The sequence below is a fragment of the Otolemur garnettii genome, unplaced genomic scaffold (genome assembly GCF_000181295.1).
Source record: "Otolemur garnettii isolate 467f Iridium unplaced genomic scaffold, OtoGar3 scaffold00245, whole genome shotgun sequence".
Classification (NCBI taxonomy): Eukaryota; Metazoa; Chordata; class Mammalia; order Primates; family Galagidae; genus Otolemur; species Otolemur garnettii.
Genome location: NW_003852640.1, coordinates 1,147,512 through 1,166,776, shown reverse-complemented (window position 1 = coordinate 1,166,776; position 19,265 = coordinate 1,147,512). Strand labels below are relative to the sequence as shown.

General features: G+C 59.3%; 2 protein-coding genes across 4 annotated transcripts in view; one reads left to right on the top strand and one right to left on the bottom strand.

Moving 5' to 3' along the window:
* Window positions 1–537: 537 nt before the first annotated feature.
* On the bottom strand, window positions 538–8,579 carry FAM83H (family with sequence similarity 83 member H). 3 transcript variants are annotated; one of them, XM_023508405.1, is made up of 5 exons: window positions 8,372–8,579; window positions 5,303–5,764; window positions 4,508–4,672; window positions 4,302–4,426; window positions 538–4,096 (listed from the first exon to the last, which is right to left on the bottom strand). In XM_023508405.1, exons 2-5 carry the CDS (start codon window positions 5,747–5,749, stop codon window positions 1,237–1,239), a joined length of 3,597 nt encoding a protein of 1,198 aa, XP_023364173.1. In that variant the 5' UTR covers window positions 5,750–5,764; window positions 8,372–8,579; the 3' UTR covers window positions 538–1,236. The 3 variants fall into 3 exon arrangements, with proteins under 3 accessions (XP_023364173.1, XP_012668474.1, XP_023364174.1); XM_012813020.2 differs by lacking the exon at window positions 8,372–8,579 and adding an exon at window positions 7,654–7,982; XM_023508406.1 differs by lacking the exon at window positions 8,372–8,579 and having other exon boundaries at window positions 5,303–5,834.
* A 5,017-nt stretch (window positions 8,580–13,596) lies between these two features.
* IQANK1 (IQ motif and ankyrin repeat containing 1) overlaps window positions 13,597–19,265 on the top strand; it is a 52,561-nt gene continuing 46,892 nt past the window's right edge. Inside the window, exons 1-3 of the mRNA XM_023508361.1 lie at window positions 13,597–13,650; window positions 13,812–13,887; window positions 14,502–14,591. Of these exons, the coding sequence (XP_023364129.1) occupies window positions 13,597–13,650; window positions 13,812–13,887; window positions 14,502–14,591 (220 nt within the window). The remainder of the gene's footprint in view (window positions 13,651–13,811; window positions 13,888–14,501; window positions 14,592–19,265) is intronic.

The following is a 19,265-nucleotide window of genomic DNA, read 5'->3' as shown; positions in this document are numbered from 1 at the left end:
CTGTGGTCCCAGTTACTTGGGAGGCTGAGGCAGGAGACTCGCTTGAGCCCAGGAGTTGGAGGTTGCTGTGAACTGTGATGCCAAGGCACTCTACCCAGGGGGACAGCTTGAGGCTGTCTCAAAAAAAAAAATCCCCAAACAAAACCCTACAGTATTTGAAAACAAACAGCAGAATACAGAAACCAATTTCACAGTGCCAACATCCACCAATGGGGGACTTTCTAAGCATTTGGTGCCAAAATGTGTCATTCCAAGTCAATTAAAATTGCTCTCTGAAGGTGAAAAAAGATGCAAGATAGGTAAACTAGAATTCCTGAACACATTCTGTGTGTTGATGACATAGAGGAAAGGACTCATGAACAGGGTGGAGTTGGGCTCTGCAGAACCTGAGCTTCCCAGAGCAGTGGTGGGGCCCACACTCACTCCACCTTTACCTCAGCCTGTCCTCTGCCCTCACTGGCCCCACATCTAGCCTCTCTGGGATATGGCCTGGCATAGTGCCTGTGTGATGGACACAAAGAAGCTGGGCCACAGGCCATCTGTCCATACTATATTTTATTGTGCTGCAAAGCCCAGTGCTGATGGGGCCCTCCTGGAGCACTACTCGGGCCCCTTTCCCAGCAAGCAGCATTCCCTGTCACTCTGAGAAAGTTTCCTTTGGGCCCAGCTCCACCCCTCCCAGACTGCCTGCAGCCAGCCCAGTCTTCCCTAAAGCAAGAGCACTGGCCACCTAGGAAGACCCCAGGGGAATCCGAGCAGGGAAGAAAGTGATCCCACAGTGCTCAAGGTGGAGGCAAAAGCAGTGACCCCTGAGAAGCAGAGAGGCCCTGAGACCATGATGCCATGTCTGAGGAGGGGAACCCTGAGAATAGAAGCCCTGAGGAGACAAGAAGCCCCAGAGAGAACGGGCATTGAGGCACTTAAGAAGTTCCTGAGGAATGAAGCCCCAAAGGGGACAAGAAACCAAAGAGACGGTCAGGGCAGATGTGTGAGCAGGGGAGGCTTGAGGGTTCTCAGAAAAGGGAGCTGGGGAGAAGCACCACAGGGAAGGGCTGGAGCTCCAAGGCTGGGGAAGCCAGGGACAGAGGCAGGGCAGCTTCTGGGCAAGCAGCACACACTCCAGATTGCCCTGGCATGGGGCCTAGCAGCCACCACTCAGACACAAAAGCATGGCCATGCTCTGGACAATGATGGCAGTGGTTCAGGCACCTGGCCTGGGCTGGTGGAGGAGGAGACTCACTTCTTGCCTTTGAACGTGCCCAGGATCTTAGGCACAAACTTGCCCGCCTTGCTGTCTCTGGTGCCCTCCTCTGCGGGGCCCTCCCCCAGGCCGCCAGCCTCCTCCTTTTTGCAGAAGACCTCGAAGCGGCTGTACACACGCTTCTCCTTCCGCATGCTCTCCATGCGCCGCAGCAGTCGGTCGCGTTCCTCCGCACTGGCTGGCAGCGTGCGGCTCAGCCGGCCTTGGGTCCCCAGGCTGTCCGAGCGAAATATAGCTGAACACTTGTCCTTGTCGGACATGTCTGGGGCCAGGCCGCCAGCAGCCAGTGGGTGGCCTAGTTCAGGGCTGCTATGGGCTGGGCTAGGGCCTGGGGCAGGGACACCACGGTGCTTTTGGCCGTGGGCACTGATCTGCTCCAGAATGGCCTTTGTGTCATCCCGCAGGTTGCTGCTGTACAGGGCATTGGCTGTGGCTGAAGCCAGGCGCGACCGCGGGCCACGCTCGTCTCCTGTGGTAGCCTCCATGCTGTCACCTCGGCTTAAGGATTGCTGCCTGGGACTCTCCGGCTGCCCGTTCTCCTGAGGCACTGAGAAACCACCCTCTTCCTCTGGGCGCCGTTCGCTCTTGGGGCTCAGCAGCTGCCTGAGGCGCAGGGAGCCCTTGCGGAGGACGTCCATGGGGCCGCCTGCTGCCTCCTCCCCAGGCCCTGTCTTTGCAGTCTCCCCAGAGGTGAGGGTGAGGCTGCCCCTGCGCTCGGGCACCGGAGGCACAGGGCTGCCCCTGCGCTCTGGCACTGGAGGCACAGGGCTGCCCCTGCGCTCAGCCACAGGGGACACAGGGCTGCCCCTGAGCTCAGCCACGGGGGACACAGGGCTGCCCCTGTGCTCTGGGTAAGGGGAGGTAGGGCTCCCTTTCTGCTCAATAAATCCGGTAGTTGGGCTGCTTCTCCGGATGGAAAACCCAGGTGTGGGACTCCCTTTCCGCTCAGGGTAGGCCACAGTGGGGCTCTCTTTTGGCTCAGAATGGGGCACCTGTTGTGCCCTGGACCCTTCCAGTGTTAGGAGTTTGTCTGGCCCCTGCACAGAGGTTGAGGCACTCTGGGCAGAGAGAAGGCGAGAGGGCAGGCGGTCGGTGCCGCCCCGGCCCAGTGTATCTAGCAGCTGGGCCGCAGTGAACGAAGCGACTCCTGGCTGTCTTTCAGCCTCCTGGTGCAGCCGCTGGGTAAAGGAGTCGCGCAGGTCCAGCAAGCAGCTCTCTAGGCTGCGGCGCTCACTCCCTGCACCGCCGGGTGCCGCCACTTCTTCCCGCCAAGTCTGAGACACCACAGCCTTGCTGTGACTGGCAACAGCAACAGCGCCCCCTTCGCCGCCGGAGTCACGCGCCGGGCCCTTGTACTTCTCTAGTAGCTCGGCCACTTTGGCGGAGGCCGAGGAGCGCACAGCCTCTCCGCCGGGACCAAGCGTCTCGCTGACCGTCTGCTCCTTGTGCAGCAGCTGCACTTTTTCAGTGGTGGATCCTGCGGCCACGCCCGCGCCCTCAGCCTGTGAGGCACTGAAGATGAGAGAGGAGCGCAGCCTCGAGCTGCGCTGGATGAATGGGTTCAGGCGCGAGCGGAAGGAGTCCTGCTTGGCCAGGGCTGCCTCCTCCGGGACCTCACCGCCACCGCTGCCTGAGCCCAGAACCGGGCCCTTGGTAGGAAAGGCTGCAGGGACACGGAAGGTCGAAGGGAGCAGGTCCCCGGCGGCTGCCCTGCCCCCAGAAACCAGCACGTCGTCTTCATAGGCCTCGGCTTCCATGGGCACCGGCACTGGCAGGCCCTCGTCTCCTGCATCTTCCCCGTGACAGCCGCTCAGATAGGAGGCCAGGCGCCAGTGCCGCAGCCCCGCTCGCCCCTCGGGCCCTCCCCTGCGCTCCGGCTCAGCCTCTGCAGTGTTGTCTGGGCCTGACCTCGCCACTGCCTGGCAAGGGAAGCGCTGACCCAAGTTGGGGCGCAGGGCCCCACCAGGTTCAAGACCGCGAGGGGCAGGCCCGAAGGCGGGGTCCGAGCCGTGTCGCACCTCCCGCGATGCGCTGGACGGCACGTAGTCCAGCCGCTGGTGCCCGTCGAGGCCAAGCTCCGGGAAGCGCGGCCCGGCGCCCAACGCGAAATCATCCTGGTCAGCAAAACCTGGACGGCCGGCGCGAAGCTTCTCGAACAGACCCTGCGGGCGCGCAGGCGCCACCTGAGGATCCCACTGGTAATGCTGCTGGTAGAGCTGGTCACGGTGGAAGTGGCTGGTCTGGAAGCGGAAGTCGTCGCCATGGCTGAGGAACGTCTGCCTTGACACCTGCCGCGCTGCTGTAAAGTTCTCCATCGCGCCCGCGCCGTCGGCTGCCGCATAGCTGTGCCGCTTGAAAGCGTCCATCTCCAGATGCCGCGCCTGGAAGAAGCCTCGCGGGCCCGCAAACTCCCCGGCCGGCCCAGCCTCGGCGTCCAGCCGCCGCGACAGTGGCCGCAGCCCCGAATGCGGTTCCAGGGCACCCCCGGGCATCCGCGGCTCCTCCCTGCGGAACCCCGACAGGAAGTGGCGGTCGGGGTCGAGGAAGGTGGGGAAGCCCAGGCCTTCTTCCCGGGGTGGCGGGAACATGAGATGTGCTCGTTTCGGGAAGGAGAAAGGGGTTTGCGCCCCAGCCCCAGGGACGCCCACGAGGGGCCCGGCCCCCGTGTAGGGAGCCAGGGCGTAGGCGTCCATGCGGGCCAGGGTCCCGGCGGAGGGCACCAGCGGCTCGGACTGCGCGAAGAGGATGCGGAACTCCTCATCGAAGCTGGAGACCAGTTCACCCTGGAACACGTGCGCCAGGCTGCGATGGATCTTCTCGAAGGACCACATGAAGCTGTGGACGGGTCGGGCCAGAGTCAGGAGAAGGGGACAGGCCCAGCCGGCACAGGCTGGGCCGGGAGGGACTCCAGGGGCATGAGGTCTGTGAGAACCTGGACAGTCCAGGCTGTAGTGGGACTCCAAAAGAGGACCCTGGCGGGGTGCTGGGGCTCCAGGAGGCAGCCCGCGGGGAGGGGCTGGGGGTCGCGGGCTGTGCGCACCTGTAGCTCCCGCTCATCACCACTGCACAGTCCACCAGCAAGAACTTCTCTTTTACGTGGCCCTTGAAAGACTTCCCGGTGCGGCAGTAGTAGGTGGGGCCCGCCACTGTGCGCACGCGCAGGAACTGGGGCGGAAGGGGAGTCATGTGTCTGCCCAGGGTCTTCCCTCCTTTCCCCCCTCCCTTTCCCCACCTTCTGTTACCCACATCCACGTGGTGCAGGTTGACACGGCACTTGTCCGCCATGTCCAGGAAGTGCTGTGCGTTCATCTCATCCAGTAGGATGTAGACTGGGACCCGGCGGGCAGCAGCCTCCAGCACTTCGCTGAGCAGGTCCACATCGGTGAACATGTCCATCACCACAGCCACCACCTGGGGGGTCGGGTCAGGACAGAAAGCAGACTCGCCTACTGTCCCATGCCATTCTCCAGCCTTACCGCTGGACCTCTGGGTCAGCCACCCTGTACAGTGCCACTCGCCCCTCCCAGAGAGCAAGTCCATGTCAGTTAAAGCACAAGAGGAAAGGACCCAACAGAAGGGTGTGTAGCTGCTGCCCAGGTTGGGGTTGCCTAAGGGGATGCAAAGATAAGCAGGGCCTGCAGGCTCATCTGTGGGCAGAGAACCCTAGATGGGGACCACCAAGCAAAGGGAGTCTCAAAAGCCCTGTGCCTTACAGGTGGCCAGGCTGCCCCTGCCTCAGTCTCCAAGATCTAACAGATTCCCTTTGCTGTTTGCCAGCTTCTTGGTGGGAGTTAAGACACCCTCAGATGGTCAAGAGCCATCCAGGCTAAGAGGGTGCTGTCCCATCCTGGAGCCACCAAGTTTCCAAGCACAGGCCATGACCCTGGGCAAGGAAACCTGCAGAGGCCACACCCTTGTAGCCCCCGAAGAATCCTGCCAGGGAGCCCCCACTGCAGCTTCAGCCCAGGCTCACCCCACCAAAAGCTGGCCACACTGTTGTTCTCCCCCTCACTCCCCCCTGCCCTGCCCTCGCTGGCGAACCTGCTGGGCAGAACGGATCATCCTTCGAGCTTCCTCCTTGATGCTGGGGCTGTCAGGTGGTGGTGGCTGCACCAGTGTTGTTACCTCCGTGCCCTGGAAGCCGAAGGTCAAGGGCCAGCCCAGGTCAAGTTCAGGTACAGCCTGATCTGAGTTCACTGGCCAATAGGTGCCTGAAGAGCCATCCATGTCCACATCAGGAGGGCTGCCTTCAGGGGGCTCTCGGGCAACATACTGTGGGGGCCGCAGGTGTCGGCTCACATGTTCTAGCTCCTCAGGGCACAGGAAGTCAGGTGCCCCCTCAGATGCCAGGAAGCGGCTGTAGGCCTCTGACCCACCCTCAGCCAGTGCGTCCACTGCTAGGCGATAATATTCTTTGTAGTGAGGTGGCAGGTACCCAGGTGCCAGTGGGTTGTCCCCCTGAGAAGAGCTCTGGGAGCGACGGGCCATGTTGGGGCCTAAGGCCTGGAGGGGCAGGGAGACATGTTAACAGGAGGACTGGGGATCACATCCCCTACCCTCTGGAGTAGACACACACTATGAGCTGGAGTTTAATCCTTGCCTGGGAGGCCTTCCAGGGGACCAGCCAAGCCAGGCTCATAGAGGGCATCCTAGGCCCTAGAAGGTCTCTTGCTGGGGTGGGGGTGGAGGGCGTAAGCAGAGTGTCAGGGGACAGGTTCCATCTCCCCTTCCTCAGGCCTTGCTGGTTGGTCCCTGCTCTCACCAGCAGCCAGGGACTGTTCCCCTCCCCAGTTACTCTATGACCTTTGTGGCCCCAGATGCTTTGGGGATTTCTTTTTCCATAAAGATATATTTAAAATAGTTTATGACTGTTACTTCAAAGACAAATATTAAGCCAGGCTGGGGCCATCACCATATGCACTTTTTTCTTCCTATTTTAAATCATTAACATGTTCACGGCTCCCTGGCGCTGTACCTGCAGGAAGCACAGATGCTGCCCACACTGCCTATATGTCCCTGAACCCCTCAGAAACCCTGGGCAGGTTAGTGAGCCTCTCTAGCCTGTTTCCTGTGCTATACATTGCGGCTGAGGCTGACATGCCACCACACCTGGTCCAGGTGAGCAGCAAGTGCAGCACACCAGCACCTTCAGCCCCACCCACAGCTCCTCCCTGTCCTTGGGGTCTCACACTGTCTTCCTGGGCCTCACAACGCTAACCACTAGACTTTGTCCCTGTCCACAAGTTCCTCTTCCTCTGGCCCATTCCTTGGCCACTTTCCCATCCTTGATAAAACTTTTCCAGGGCTTGTCCCCAATGCCTATAGGTTCTTTCAGTGCCTGCATTTTGTGCCTTCCTAGATGTTCCTCTCCACGTGCTTTGAGTCCCAGGGCCATTGCCGTGCCCCTTGCTGCACTCACAATGAAGTCACAGTTTTTGCTGTGCCTGTAGAGTGTCTTGGGTTCCTCACTTCCCATGCTCTCACCAGTGGCTCCAGGTCACCCTGCTCTCAAGGGCCTCCATAGGGGACTGGCCTCTCTGGAAACTGTGAGATGAGGCCTCGACTGGGCTCCTAGGCCTTTGAACAGGATCACTTAACTACCTGGATACCTGCCCTCCAGCCCAGGAAGGAGAATCCGGGGGATCACTCACCCTATCCCTAACCTGAGGGATAGGGACACTTGTTCTGCCTAGCAAACGGACTCCCAAATGTTGGTACTGGCTGGGGAAGCAAAGTGAGTCTGCCAAGGAGTATGCCCCGAAGTGCAGCTGCACAGGGTTGACAGGATGGGAGTGGCGGCCAGCTGGACTAAACTAGGGTAAGGAGGCGGCTCTTGCCTGAGGATGGTGGGCTCAGCCTGCTGTACATGACCCCAGTGGCTATTCTGGCTGTCTTGGGGGTGACATACTAACTGGACACTGAATGCAACATGGGCATCCCTTTTTTTTTTTTTGAGACAGAATCTCACTTTGTCACCCTCAGTAGAGTGCTGTGGCATCACAGCTTACAGCAGCCTCAAAGTCTTGGGCTCAAGTAATTCTCTTGCCTCAGCCTCCTGAGTAGCTGGGACTACAGGCACCCTCCACAATGCCTGGTTATTTTTAGAGACAAGGTCTCCCTCTGGCTCAGGCTGGTCTTGAACGTGTGAGCTCAGGCAATCCACCTGGCTTGGCTTCCCAAGTGCTGGGATTACAGGTGTGAGCCACTGCGCCCAACCTGTGGGCACCCTTTTGTACCAGTAGGTCCACCAGCCCTGGGGATGGTACCAGGCCAAATTGTCTTAGGAAAAGCTGTCCCAACTGCATCCTCATGTCTGACATATGTGGTCAGGGTACGTTGTCCTGGTTGTCCTAGGAGCAGACCTGTCTGTGCTGGTGGGGCCATCCATTTACCTTTCCATGTCTGGCTGTACAGGGCAGTGTGACCACACAGAGTTGAGCGAACTACCCTGCTGATTGTACTTGAGGAGGTTCTTCTGAGCTGGGACTCTGGAAGGGTTATCACTGCCCTTCTGATTTCACTTGGAAGGGAATCATCACAGTGCCCAGTCTGTGCATAACTGGGGCGAGACCCCTGTAGGGAGAAGCCCTCCCTGCAGTGTGCCTGGTCAGGAAGGGGCACCCACTCAGCCTCCAACAGAGATGCCCACCACCTCCAGCAGCTTCATTCCTTGCCTGTTTCTTTTCATTGTGTTCTTATGCCCCTAGACCAGCAGTTCTCAACCTGTGGGTTATCACCCACAGGAACAGTATTAAAGGGCCACGGCATTAGGAAGGTTGAGTACCACTGCCCTACACTATGCACTGGGCTGCAGCCATTACCCAGCCTGCAATGGAGGTCCCCAACAGCCTGCTCCCACAGGTTTGCCTACCAAAACCCGCCCTAAGGGTGGAGGACGGTTATCCCACCCTGTGAGTGACTCAGCAGGAATCAGCTCCTCTGCCTGACCTCTGACCTGAAGCCAGACAATGTCTCCAGGGCTTTCACCTAGGACTTCAATGGGCCTTCAATTCTCACCCTGACAGGAAGTGGGGTGTCTAAGTGGAAAAAGGATCCTATCAGAGCAATCTGGAGGCCCTACACTTAGTGGGGTGACTCTGTGCCAAGTACCCATGCGGAAGCAGAAGGCTTGGAGGCATTAGGCAGCCGGGAGGCGGACGAAAAGCGGGATCCGGGCACATGGGGTTCACAGACCGGAAGTTAGAGTTGTAGCTTGCGGGGTGGTCACCGCAGAGCCAAAGGTCAGCGAACCCCAGCAAGTTCGCGGCTCCATGGGCAGGGTGTCCCATTCGCCCACCCCAATCCACGGACGTGGGCCGAAAGACGGGGCTTTCCCTGCCCTCCACGCGGAGCTCCAGGCCGCGCCCTGCTCATCCCAGCCCATGGCAGTCTGGGCAGGGCGTCCTCAGGGAAGGGTCCAAGCGGTAACCAGCAGCCTCTCCAAACCCCACGTAGGCCGCGATGGGGGTTAGGATAGCCGGGCAGGCCTACCCAGGACCCGGGCCTTTTCCCTCTTGACTCTCCCTGGGCCAGCGTCGTGCGAGGACGCTCACGTCCATGTCCACACTGCGGCACCCCCGCATCCCCAGGTCCCATACATGCGGCCGAGCTCCACTCCCACAGCCCCTCTCGATCGAACGGCCCCGGCCTAGGTGCGGGACCGCTGCCCAGGTGGGGCCGCGCGGAGGGGCTCCCGCCCCAGCCTGCGCCTCCGGCGCGCTCCGCCCCGCCTTGCTCGGGCCGGGGCCGGGGCCCTACCTGGCCAGGTGCGCGGGGTCTCGGCACAGGGGCAGCAGGAGCCGACCGCCGCCCAGCGGCCTCGCGGTCCGGTCGGTCCTGCAGCCACTCCCTGCCGCGGCCAGCCCGCCCGCCCGGCCTGATTCACGCGCCCGCCCCCGCCCCGCCCCACCCGCCGCCGCAGCCTCTTGCCTGCCCGGGCAGCACCTGGGGGCGGGGCGGCCCCACCCGCGGCGCGCCCGCATTCCTGCGCCCCAAGCCACTGCGGCCCCTAGCCGCCGTCGCCCCCAGTCCCCGACCTGCCCCGGTCCCTAGACCCCAGACCCGGCCCTCCGCCGGGGACCCGTCCGTGCCCCGAAGCCACGCGCCCTGGGACTCTAGCCCCACGTCGCCGTAGACCACCAAGGGCCCTACTTCCAGAAGCCCGAGACCTCAGAAGCCCATCTGTTAACTGAGGTTCAAAGTCCCTAGAGTGACCCTTGACCCTCGCCCCGGAAGTCCGGGTGACTGGGAAGTTCCGGCTCAGTCGCTAGGATACGGGCTAGCCCCGACGCGAGGGGCGGGGCTTCTGGCTTTCTTGGGCTAGTTGGGGGAGGCAGGTGAGGCAGGTGAGGTCGCTGGGGCGACGTCGGGGCCGGGCCAAGCCTGGGGACCCCGCGAGTATAGAGGGCCCCCTCATCACTCACCCGCCATACCGACGCGTACACCTCTAGGGGATCCCGCCTGCAAGAGGACCCCCGAATTCCAGTTTGTTCACTGGAGGCCCACACCGTTGCCCACAAGTACCTGGGACCCCAGAGGCACAGGCCCTCACCGACCCCTGATAGTCCTCTCCTATCCTGGACGGGGACCCCTCATGCACACTGACTCCCACAAGCACAGGAGACCTCTCAGGAACATAGAACCCTGCAGGACAGCAAACCCTGCACCGCCAATCACGCACACACATCTGCACACACAGGGGAGCTCCCACTTGCACACAGGCATCCCTCAGGCACTGACCCAACACAAATGGGATGCCAGGTACGCAAACCACCCATGCATACCGACTAAAAGCACAGGGACCCCGTGTGTACATGGAAAGTCCCCCCCCACACACACACGGGGATCTGGTGTGCTACTGAGCCCCACATACTGACATGCCCCTGGTGCACACAACTAGCAAGCACACCCTACCCCCAGCTGCCCCTCAGGCCCTGGTGTAGGTCCCCTCCCCCACAAAAGCCTTGCTCTGCACAGAGCCATCTGTCCAAGCCAGCTCCATGCTGCCTTGCCACTCTCTCCCCAGCTTTGGCCCTGCCTAAACCCTTTCTGCCAGTGTTCTGTCATCTCCTTCCTCTTTGTCTCTCTTGCTATGTCATCCTATTATCTCTGTTTTCAGGGTCATTCCCAGTTCCATTAGTTCCTCCCCCAAATACTAAGTGACCCTTTGACACTTGCACAGTGGGAACATGGGCATGGGTCAAACCAGTGCTCAGACAACTGCACTGCAGTGGGTGCAGGGCTCTGGGTCATCAGGGAGGACCCCCATCAAGGTGGAGCAGGCAGAAGAGGCCCTCCAGGGGCAGTGAACTTGGCAGTCAGTTGCATGGGCTAGAGAGAAGGGTTTTGCTCCTGAGACCTGAGAATAGCATTTGCCAACTTCAGGACAAGAAAAGGTTCAGGAGTCAGCTTGGTTCTGAGAGAAGAGAGGGTGGTGGCTTCAGCAGAGGCAGTTCACACATACTGGAGGGGGCAGGCCAGCAAGGGTAGGGGTACAAGCAGAGGCAAGGTGCTCTTGCCTTGCTTACACTTCTGGGTGCACTCAGGGATAAAGAGGGGTGGGCAGGAAGCCAAGGAAGCCATTTCAGAAGCAGTGCTGGGACGGTCTGTCCATCAAGCCCCATGGCAGTGTGTAACACTGTTCCCCCCAAACTGTCCCTGCCACTCTGAGCATACCCTTCCTGCAACTCTCCTATCCACTCCCAGGAGAATGAGCAGCAAGAAGAGGGTGCCCAAAGCTGCACCAGGGAAGTGGCAGAGGTCCCTCCCAGAGCCCAAGCCAGGAGCTATTGCTGGTGAGTGTGCCATCCAAACACTGACCTGGGAGACCCTCTATGCAGCCAGGGACGCCCACTCTGGGAAAAGTGGCCTTCAGGGGAGCTCCAAATTGGGATTGGGTGTGACATTTATCCCAGACCCTGGCCCTGAGTTTTGTATCCCTGCATCTGGGGTGGGGCCTGGAGCAGTGTTCAGAAGAGCAGAGTTACTGAGAACAGAGATGGGGCGGGTACAGATGAGTGGGAGGAGCCCGGTGGCAGAAACTGGGTTTTGAAACAGAGTAGGGTTAAATCCAAGTTGGGGTCTCAGGCCATGTATGAGGCACTATGACTTTCTGCTCCTGGGTCATACTGCATTTTCCTTGGCCTGCTTCTTTGCTCCCAGGCCAACCTCTCTATAGCCACTTCTAGGTTGAATTGGCTCCATCCTGCTGTGGGTCGGAAGGGGACCTCTTCCCAAGTCCTCCTTCACCAGTTATTACTCCCCACTCTGAGGCCCATTTATTCTCTGTCACAGCTGCAAATACCTTCCAAGCTTCAGCTCTAGCACCCAGGCCCACGGTAGGGTCTGTGCTCACTGCTCCCTAGATGCAGCCCCTAGGCTCAGAGCAGGCCTGGCATAAACCCCTGGACACCAGAGAGCTCCCAGAGTCACAGAATCTTGTGGCCTAGTGGTGACTGCTCCTGTGCACCAAGCTAGGGTTAGATCCTGCTTCCTTAAAATAGCCCCAGCTGCGTCTGAGGCCTGCAATCCTCCTGGAATGAGGATAATGGGCACAGGCCCGCGTGCTGCTTTGTGATCTCAAGCCCTGAGTACAAGCCTCCAGTAAATAGGGACAGGGCAGGAGGCCCAGAAAGCTGGCCAGGACACTGTGTTGGGGACCCGTGGGCCTCAGTTCTGCTTCCTGCTAACTGTGCACCCAGAACCTCACCCCACAGCTAAGCCACGCACTGCCCAGGACAGCTCCTGGGACTGTCTGCCCTGCCAGACCCCTCTATCCCTGGACAGGGACCCACTCTCTACCCCTGAAGCACTGGGCAGGTGGGCTTAACTTCTTGTTGCTTGGTTTTACTGTGCCCTGTACAGTGGGTATCAGTCTCCCTTGGCAAATGTGAGGATGGCCCCACAGATGTCCTGTAGCCAGCCTGGCCTCCTGGCCCTCCACAGACATCTATAGGTTGCTCAAGCAGCCACCACCCTAACACAGACTGTCTGGGACCCCGTCCCCACCCTGCCCCACCAGCCTTACCTGGCCTTGGGTCTGTAGTCCCTCGAGGCCCTCATGGCGGAGCTGTTCTAGGGCCATGGCCAGCTGTAGCCCCTCTAGGTGCACCCAGGCCTGCTCCTCCTGCAGCTGCTGCAGCCAGGCCTGCTCCTCCTGCCACATCTGCATCTGCAGCTGGACCTGCCGCTGCCGGTCCTCTAGCAGCAGCTGCTCCTGGGCTAGGCACAGCTGGACCTCATGGAGCCTCAGCAGTTCTGGGCCCAAGGAGGGCATGGGAGCCCCTGGCCCATAGTGCTCCATGTACCCAGGGAGGACTACCACCAGCTCAGACCCCAGGGCAGCGGCCTGCGTGGGCCTTGAGGCTGCCTGTGGCTGCTCTGGTTTGGCCATCCTGGGTTGTCTCTGGGGAGCTGGCTTGGTGCTGGTCACGTGCTCTGTAGGGGCCACCCCCATCTCACTCCGAGGGCCCCCTGTGTCCGGGGGCGGGGGCTCAGCCTCAGGGCCTTGCTGCTCAGGCGCCCGCTGGGCCCTGCCAGCCTTCCTGGCTCGGGGTTTTCGAGCTCGACCTCGTTTCCCAGACATAGTCCTGGATACGGCACCTCTTTCACTAGGTGTCTGCTCCCTGGGGGTCCTGGCTCCTCAGCTGCCTGGCTTCAGTCAGACCAGCTCAGAGGACATCCATGGGAGGCCACAGTGGCTGTTTGCCCCATGTCCCACTCAGCCTCTGCTCCTGTATTCCTTGAGTCCCTCCCTGCCCCTTGGCTGGTGCCTGTAGCACTGTGGCTCCAGGCCTGGCTCTGCCTATAGGCCTCGCCAGCCCCACTTGGTGGGGCCGGGCCACGCCAGGGAGTTTATAGGGACTCTGCAGCGTGGTGGCTCACCCAGGCCGAGAAGGTTGACTAACGTGCTGACACAGGATACAGGACTTTACGGGCCACAGGCCTTGTTGGCCAGGCTGGGAGGGAGACTGAGAAACTGGAGGAGGCAGCTCTCAGCAGCTAGACCTCGGCTACATACAGCACCCAGCGTGCCTGGTCCTGCCCTGGGCGGGTACCAGTGCCCCCCACCCGCCCCACCCCAGTTCCCCCGTACCACCCCTGGTTGCTGGAAACACAAACTGCAGCCCACAGCACCAGGAGCTGCATTCTGGCTGCACTGACCATCAGGACCCAGACCTTCACTGGACATAGACAACCCCAACTCAACTGGCCAAGGGGCCCTCCCTTCACCCATCCCCACCCCCAGCATCCCCGTGGGCCCAAACTGCACTCAGAGTTAGCAAGTTCAGAGGAACCCCACTGGGCTTTGAGCTTGCCTGGGGTATTCTGTGGAGATGACAGACCCAATTGACCTGGAGAGGTGGACTTCTGCTGGGGCCAAGCTCAGGGTGCTGTGTGCAGGCTGCTGGAAGAGAATGGGCCCTTAAAGGCCCAGATAGCATTTTGTGGACTGATGGGGCAAAAAGAATCCTGCCTACTCCTGGGGGCAGGGTGGGGGCTACTGATGTCATCCTGATTGGGGTCCAGCTGCCCTGCCCCCTGAAACCAGGGCCTGCCTCTAGGCCTGCGGGGTGGGAGTACAGGGCCAGCCTCCAATGCTGGTTCCTTGGGCTTCCTGTTGGGAGGTAGGCTCCAGATGGCCTCCTCCCCAGCATTTCCCCAGCCCGGGGCCCATGACTCACACCCACGCCCAGGGCCAGCCGTCTCTGTCACACTGGCTGGACTTGTTAGTCTGGCCTGGCTTGCCCAGGGCACCACCTCCCAGTCAGCCCTTGGCCCTTGGCCCTTGCCTAGTAGGCCTCAGGAGATGGACACCCACTACCAAAGGAGCACTGAGTTGGACACCAGAGAGAAGGAAGGGCTTGGGAGGGAAGTGATAAAAGTACTGGGTGGGGACAGTGTTGGGGGACAAGACCTGCAGGCAGGACTGCAGAGGGGTCAGCTGGTGAGGTCCTCCTATCAGAGGCTGCATCACGCCCATCCTGCGGCTTCTGGCCCTAAGTGCAGGTGCATTTCTCCCCGCTGGCCCTCACCTGTCCCCCCACCTCCCAGGGCAGGGTAGTATTTGCTGCTGGAGGACGCTGCCCAGCTGCTCATTAAAGGTGTCGCGTGCGCCTGCCTCATGAGCCAGCTGCGGTAGGAGCGCCCTAATAGCCAGGACGCAGCATCCCCATAAACGCCTCCCGAGGTGGGAGGCGAGCTCCCAAGCCTCGCCGCGCTGACCGCCCCTTTCCCCCAGGGAAGGCCGGAGAGAGCCGCTTGCAGCAGAGGAAAACGCGCGAGCTGGCAAGGGAGCCCGCGCCCCGCGACACCCCCGAGGCCCCGACAGGTGAGAGTCCTCTGCCCGCTGGGGATGGGACGGGCGGGCGGGACCGGCGCTACCCTGGACAGCAACGCGACAAGCTCTATGTGGACGCGTGTGCACGTGCACATGTGGCGCGCCCGGTCCTAGCAGAGCTCGCTCCGCGTGCCGCGACCTCTGGTGGCAGGAGAGGGAGCCGGCCCGGGCGGCCGACGGGAGCGCTCCTCACGCTGCGGAGCCCCGGGCCAAGCCTCTCGGCCCCGTCTTCTCCTCCTTGCTCCGCGGCTCCCACTCCGATGTCTCCCGCACTGTTCTCAGATCAGTGTCTTCAGTTCGCACGGTTCTCCACATCTGAGGCCAAACTCGCCACGTCTTCTGCCCCGCCCTCGTGCCCTTCCTCTGGTGACAGCTCCCCCCAGGGACGCAATGTCCCGCCTTTTCCCGTACACAGATCATTCTGCTCTCTCTTCTGCCTCAGTGCCACCAGCTCCTCATCCCCATCATGCCGTGCCCTCAACTGACCTCCCACTCTGCTGCTCTTGTCTATTCTCTGTGTTAGGGCAATGTCCCTGTCCCGCCCCAGGGTTGCATCTGACGCTGATGTGTCCCGGCTTAACACTGGGTTGCGCTGGCTTACTCTCCAGATAAAGTGTCAGCACCTCCAGTCACTTGCACACCCCCATGCGCCCCCATGCACCTCCAGTCACCTGCACACTCCCATGCACCTCCAGTCACCTGCACACTCCCATGCACCTGCAGTCACCTGCACACCCCCATGCACCTCCAGTCACCTGCACACTCCCATGCACCCTCATGCACCTGCAGTCACCTGCACACTCCCATGCACCCTCATGCACCTGCAGTCACATGCACCCCCATGCACCTGCAGTCCCCTGCACACCCCCATGCACCTGCAGTCCTCTGCACACCCCCATGCACCTCCAGTCACCTGCACACTCCCTTGCACCCTCATGCACCTGCAGTCACCTGCACACTCCCATGCACCCCATGCACCTGCAGTCACCTGCACACCCCCATGCACCCCCATGCACCTGCAGTCACCTGCACACCCCCATGCACCTCCAGTCACCTGCACACTCCCATGCACCCCCATGTACCTCCAGTCACCTGCACACTCCCATGGACCTCCATGCACCTCCAGTCACCTGCACACCCCTATGCACCCCCATGCACCTCCAGTCACCTGCACACCCCCATGCACCCCCATGCACCTCCACTAACCTGCACACTCCCATGCACCCCCATGCACCTCCAGTCACCTGCACACCCCCATGCACCCCCGGTCACCTGCACATATCCCAAACTCCAATCACCTACTCATCCCCCCAGCACCTCCAGACACCTGTGCACACCCTGAGTGCCAAGATGCAAAGCCTACTCCTTGTGCTAGGGACAGGGTGGACCACCAGAGGTCTGTAAAGTACTGATATTGCTTTTGTAAAAGTTGTACATGTCCTGGATTTTGCACAGTAGAGACAGAGTCCATGAAATGTAAACAGAGCAGAGTGTATGGGAATGACATCCAGAAGCTGGAGCTTTGGACTTGGAGAAGAGACAGAGATGAGGGAGGAGGCAGAGAACACAGACAAGACTTGGCCCTCAGCAGCCTGGTACAGCAAGTGTCTCTCTGTCCTGAAGGCCAGCTCTACCAGGAGCATATCTTCTCTATCTTGGTGTCACTTTCCTCATATTCAGGCTTCTGGAGAACACAAGAGGTCCTGGTCCTGCATTCAGCATCAGGGAAGGAGATGCAGATGTCCCTCATTGTGCTTTCTGGGAAGTGGGTCCCTATTGAGTTCTCCAGAACAGCCCCGACCCTCAGAGCATGTGTGTCCCCGAGCCTCCAAAGCAAGTGGTTCTGTGGGAAGTGGGGTAAAACATGGCCAGGGAGCCTCACAGGCCCTGCTAAGGTGTTTCTTTTTGGTACAAAAGTTGTACCCAGATCCTAACCAGTGCCACATGGGTGCCAGGATTGCATGAAGAAGTGGGCAGGAAGGGCAATGCACATTCAGGAGGAACACGGATTTCCGCCAGAATAGATGGAGTGCCTGCCCTTCACAGTGGAGGGTATCAAAGAAAAGTGCTCTGTCAGCACAGTGCGGGGATCATGCCTGTAATCCCAGCACTCTGGGAGGCAGAGGTTGCTTGAACTCAGGGATTTGAAACCAGCCTAAGGGAGAATGGGACACAATTAGAAAAAAATCAGCTGGGCATGGTAGCTCATGCCTATAGTCTCAGCTACTCAGGAGCCTGAGGCAGGAGGATCCCTTGAGCCCAGGAGTTTGAGGCTACCGTAAGTATGATGAGTTAGGAAGATCCCGTGGGCCCAGAAGGCCATGGCATTCCAGCCTGGGTGACAGAGTGAGACTCTGTCTCAAAATAAAATAAAATAAAAAGTAAATAAATAAATAAAAGGGGGAACAAGTGCTCTGCCTCCAGGTGGTAGGTTCAGGGCTGGACACATAGAGTTAACCTGTGTAACATCTGCTCTGTGGCCATAGCCATGAAGCTTATTTGCCCTAGGCATAAATCTTGCTGACTCAGAGGCTTCTTTGCAGTGGGACACTTGGTTAGCATCACATGGACACATTATTTTTACACTCTAGGCCAGTGGTTCTCAACCTTCCTAATGCTGTGGCCCTTTAATACAGTTCCTGTGGGTTGTGAACCACAGGTTGAGAACCACTGCTCTAGGCTATTCCAAGAAGTCCATCCAGAGAGCATCTACCCCCAGCATCCTTGTTACTCCCTTCAGTCATGTTTTCTCCAAGTTTCTGATTATCCATGTAAAGAAGTTTTATTCAGAGTGGACAGTTTCTGGTCTAGGCCTAGATCAGTCTTGAAGAGAGGGTCTCATGTTGTTGGCGTAGCCACCATCCTTGCCACCATTGTTACTCTGTCCCTGGGCCTGCTGGCTACCCTCTACAGAGCAGCCATGATGTCCACCCATGACTCTATTGACACCCCCCTCCTGTGATGGATTCTCTCTGGGAGCATGATTATGATACCCAGAGCCAGCTCCATGAGCTTGGTCCCCTCCATTACTGATGGGCCCAAACTCAAACCTTAAAAAAAAACTTTTTTGCTTTTTTAGAGGTGGGGTGTCTCCCTGTTGCTCTGGCTCCAGTACGATGGTGTGATCATAGCTCGTTGCAGCCTCAGCTTTCTGGGACTACAGGTGTACATCACTATGCCCACTGACCCCAATCTTCCCCAGATTCCCATGTCCCTGGGTTATCCATTTCAGGCTCCTGATGAGGCAGCCCACCTCCTGCAGTACCCAAGTCAGATGCAGTGCTCAAGTGACCCTTCCTGCCCGCAGGAAGTGGGAGACGAGATGCACACTGGGAGCTGTCCCTCAGGCCTTCCCCCTTGGAGCTCAGGGGCTGTGTGTGGTTGGCAATCAAGCTGGAGTTACCACCTAGTGCGTGGTGACTGCACTGAGCCCAAGTGCACTGTGCACTTGCCCCTCTCCATCCATGCAACTCCCAGGAGGTGTGACATGAATGTCAGGGCATGGGAGTCACCCATGTCATCTGGGCCAGACCCAGAGCACATCGTTTCTGCCATGCAGTGGATAACTGCCGTGTAGCCCACTGTCACAAGCAAGTGGAACTCAGGAAGCCCAGCTCCAGACGGCTGCCTCCAGCTGCTGCAGGACGCAGGGGCGGTTTTCCCAAGGGGGAGTTTTCTACCACAGAAGGTGCAGCCTTGCTCCAGACCTGCAGAGTCTGTGCTGCAACTGTCTCTCTGGGGCTCCAGGGGGTATTATTGATCTGCTCTGGGGAAGACGCCACTGCTGGCATAACAGCCCTCACGGGTTCTGCCACCTGTTCCAGTTTAGAGCAGTTCCTCATCTTCCACCTTTCTTTGTTTTTTGCTCAGGCCAGATAGGTAAATTTAAAGGACATGTGATGGGAGACAGCCCTCCTGCTCCCTTGGCTCTGATAGCTGCATCTATTGCACAGTTCCTCCAGGAAAGCCCTGTCTGCCTGACTCACTGTCTCAGCGGAGGGAGCAAGTGTCAAGGGCTCCCACTTAGCTCTTCCTACTGTACTGACCTTGCTCCTCCAGCCAGGGTACCGGTATAGATTCTGCCAGCAGCTAAGTCTATCTGAATGCGCAGGGCAAATACACAGGCCCACCGGGGCCCACTAGAGATGCCTCCACTCTATAAACAGAGAACCATGATGATGTTGTAATAGTCTTGGCATCGGTATTTTTTTTTTATTTTGCTTTTCAGAGATGGGGTCTTGCTCTGTTGCCCAGAGTAGGGTACAATAGCACCATCACAGCTCACTCAGCTTTCAGTTCCTGGACTCCAGTGATCCTTCCATCTCAACTACAGCTAGGACTACAGGCTCATGCCAACACTCCTGGCTACTTTTTCTTATTTTTCTTAGCGATGGGGTCTTGCTCTGTTGTGAACTCTTGAGCTCAAGTGATCCTCCTTCCTTGGCCTCCAAAAGTGCTGAGATTCTAGGCACAAGCTGCTATGCCCAGCCTAGAATGTTTAGTGTTGGGAGAGGACTTATGGAGGGCATCTGCCTTCCTCTGCAAAGTGAGAGCTTTGAGGCTTTGAACTTGACTTGGATCTGAAACTGGTTAGGAGGCTGATGGTTGATGTCAGATGTCTGATCAGCAGAGCCTGGTAGTTTTTTCTTCTTTTTTTTTTTTTTT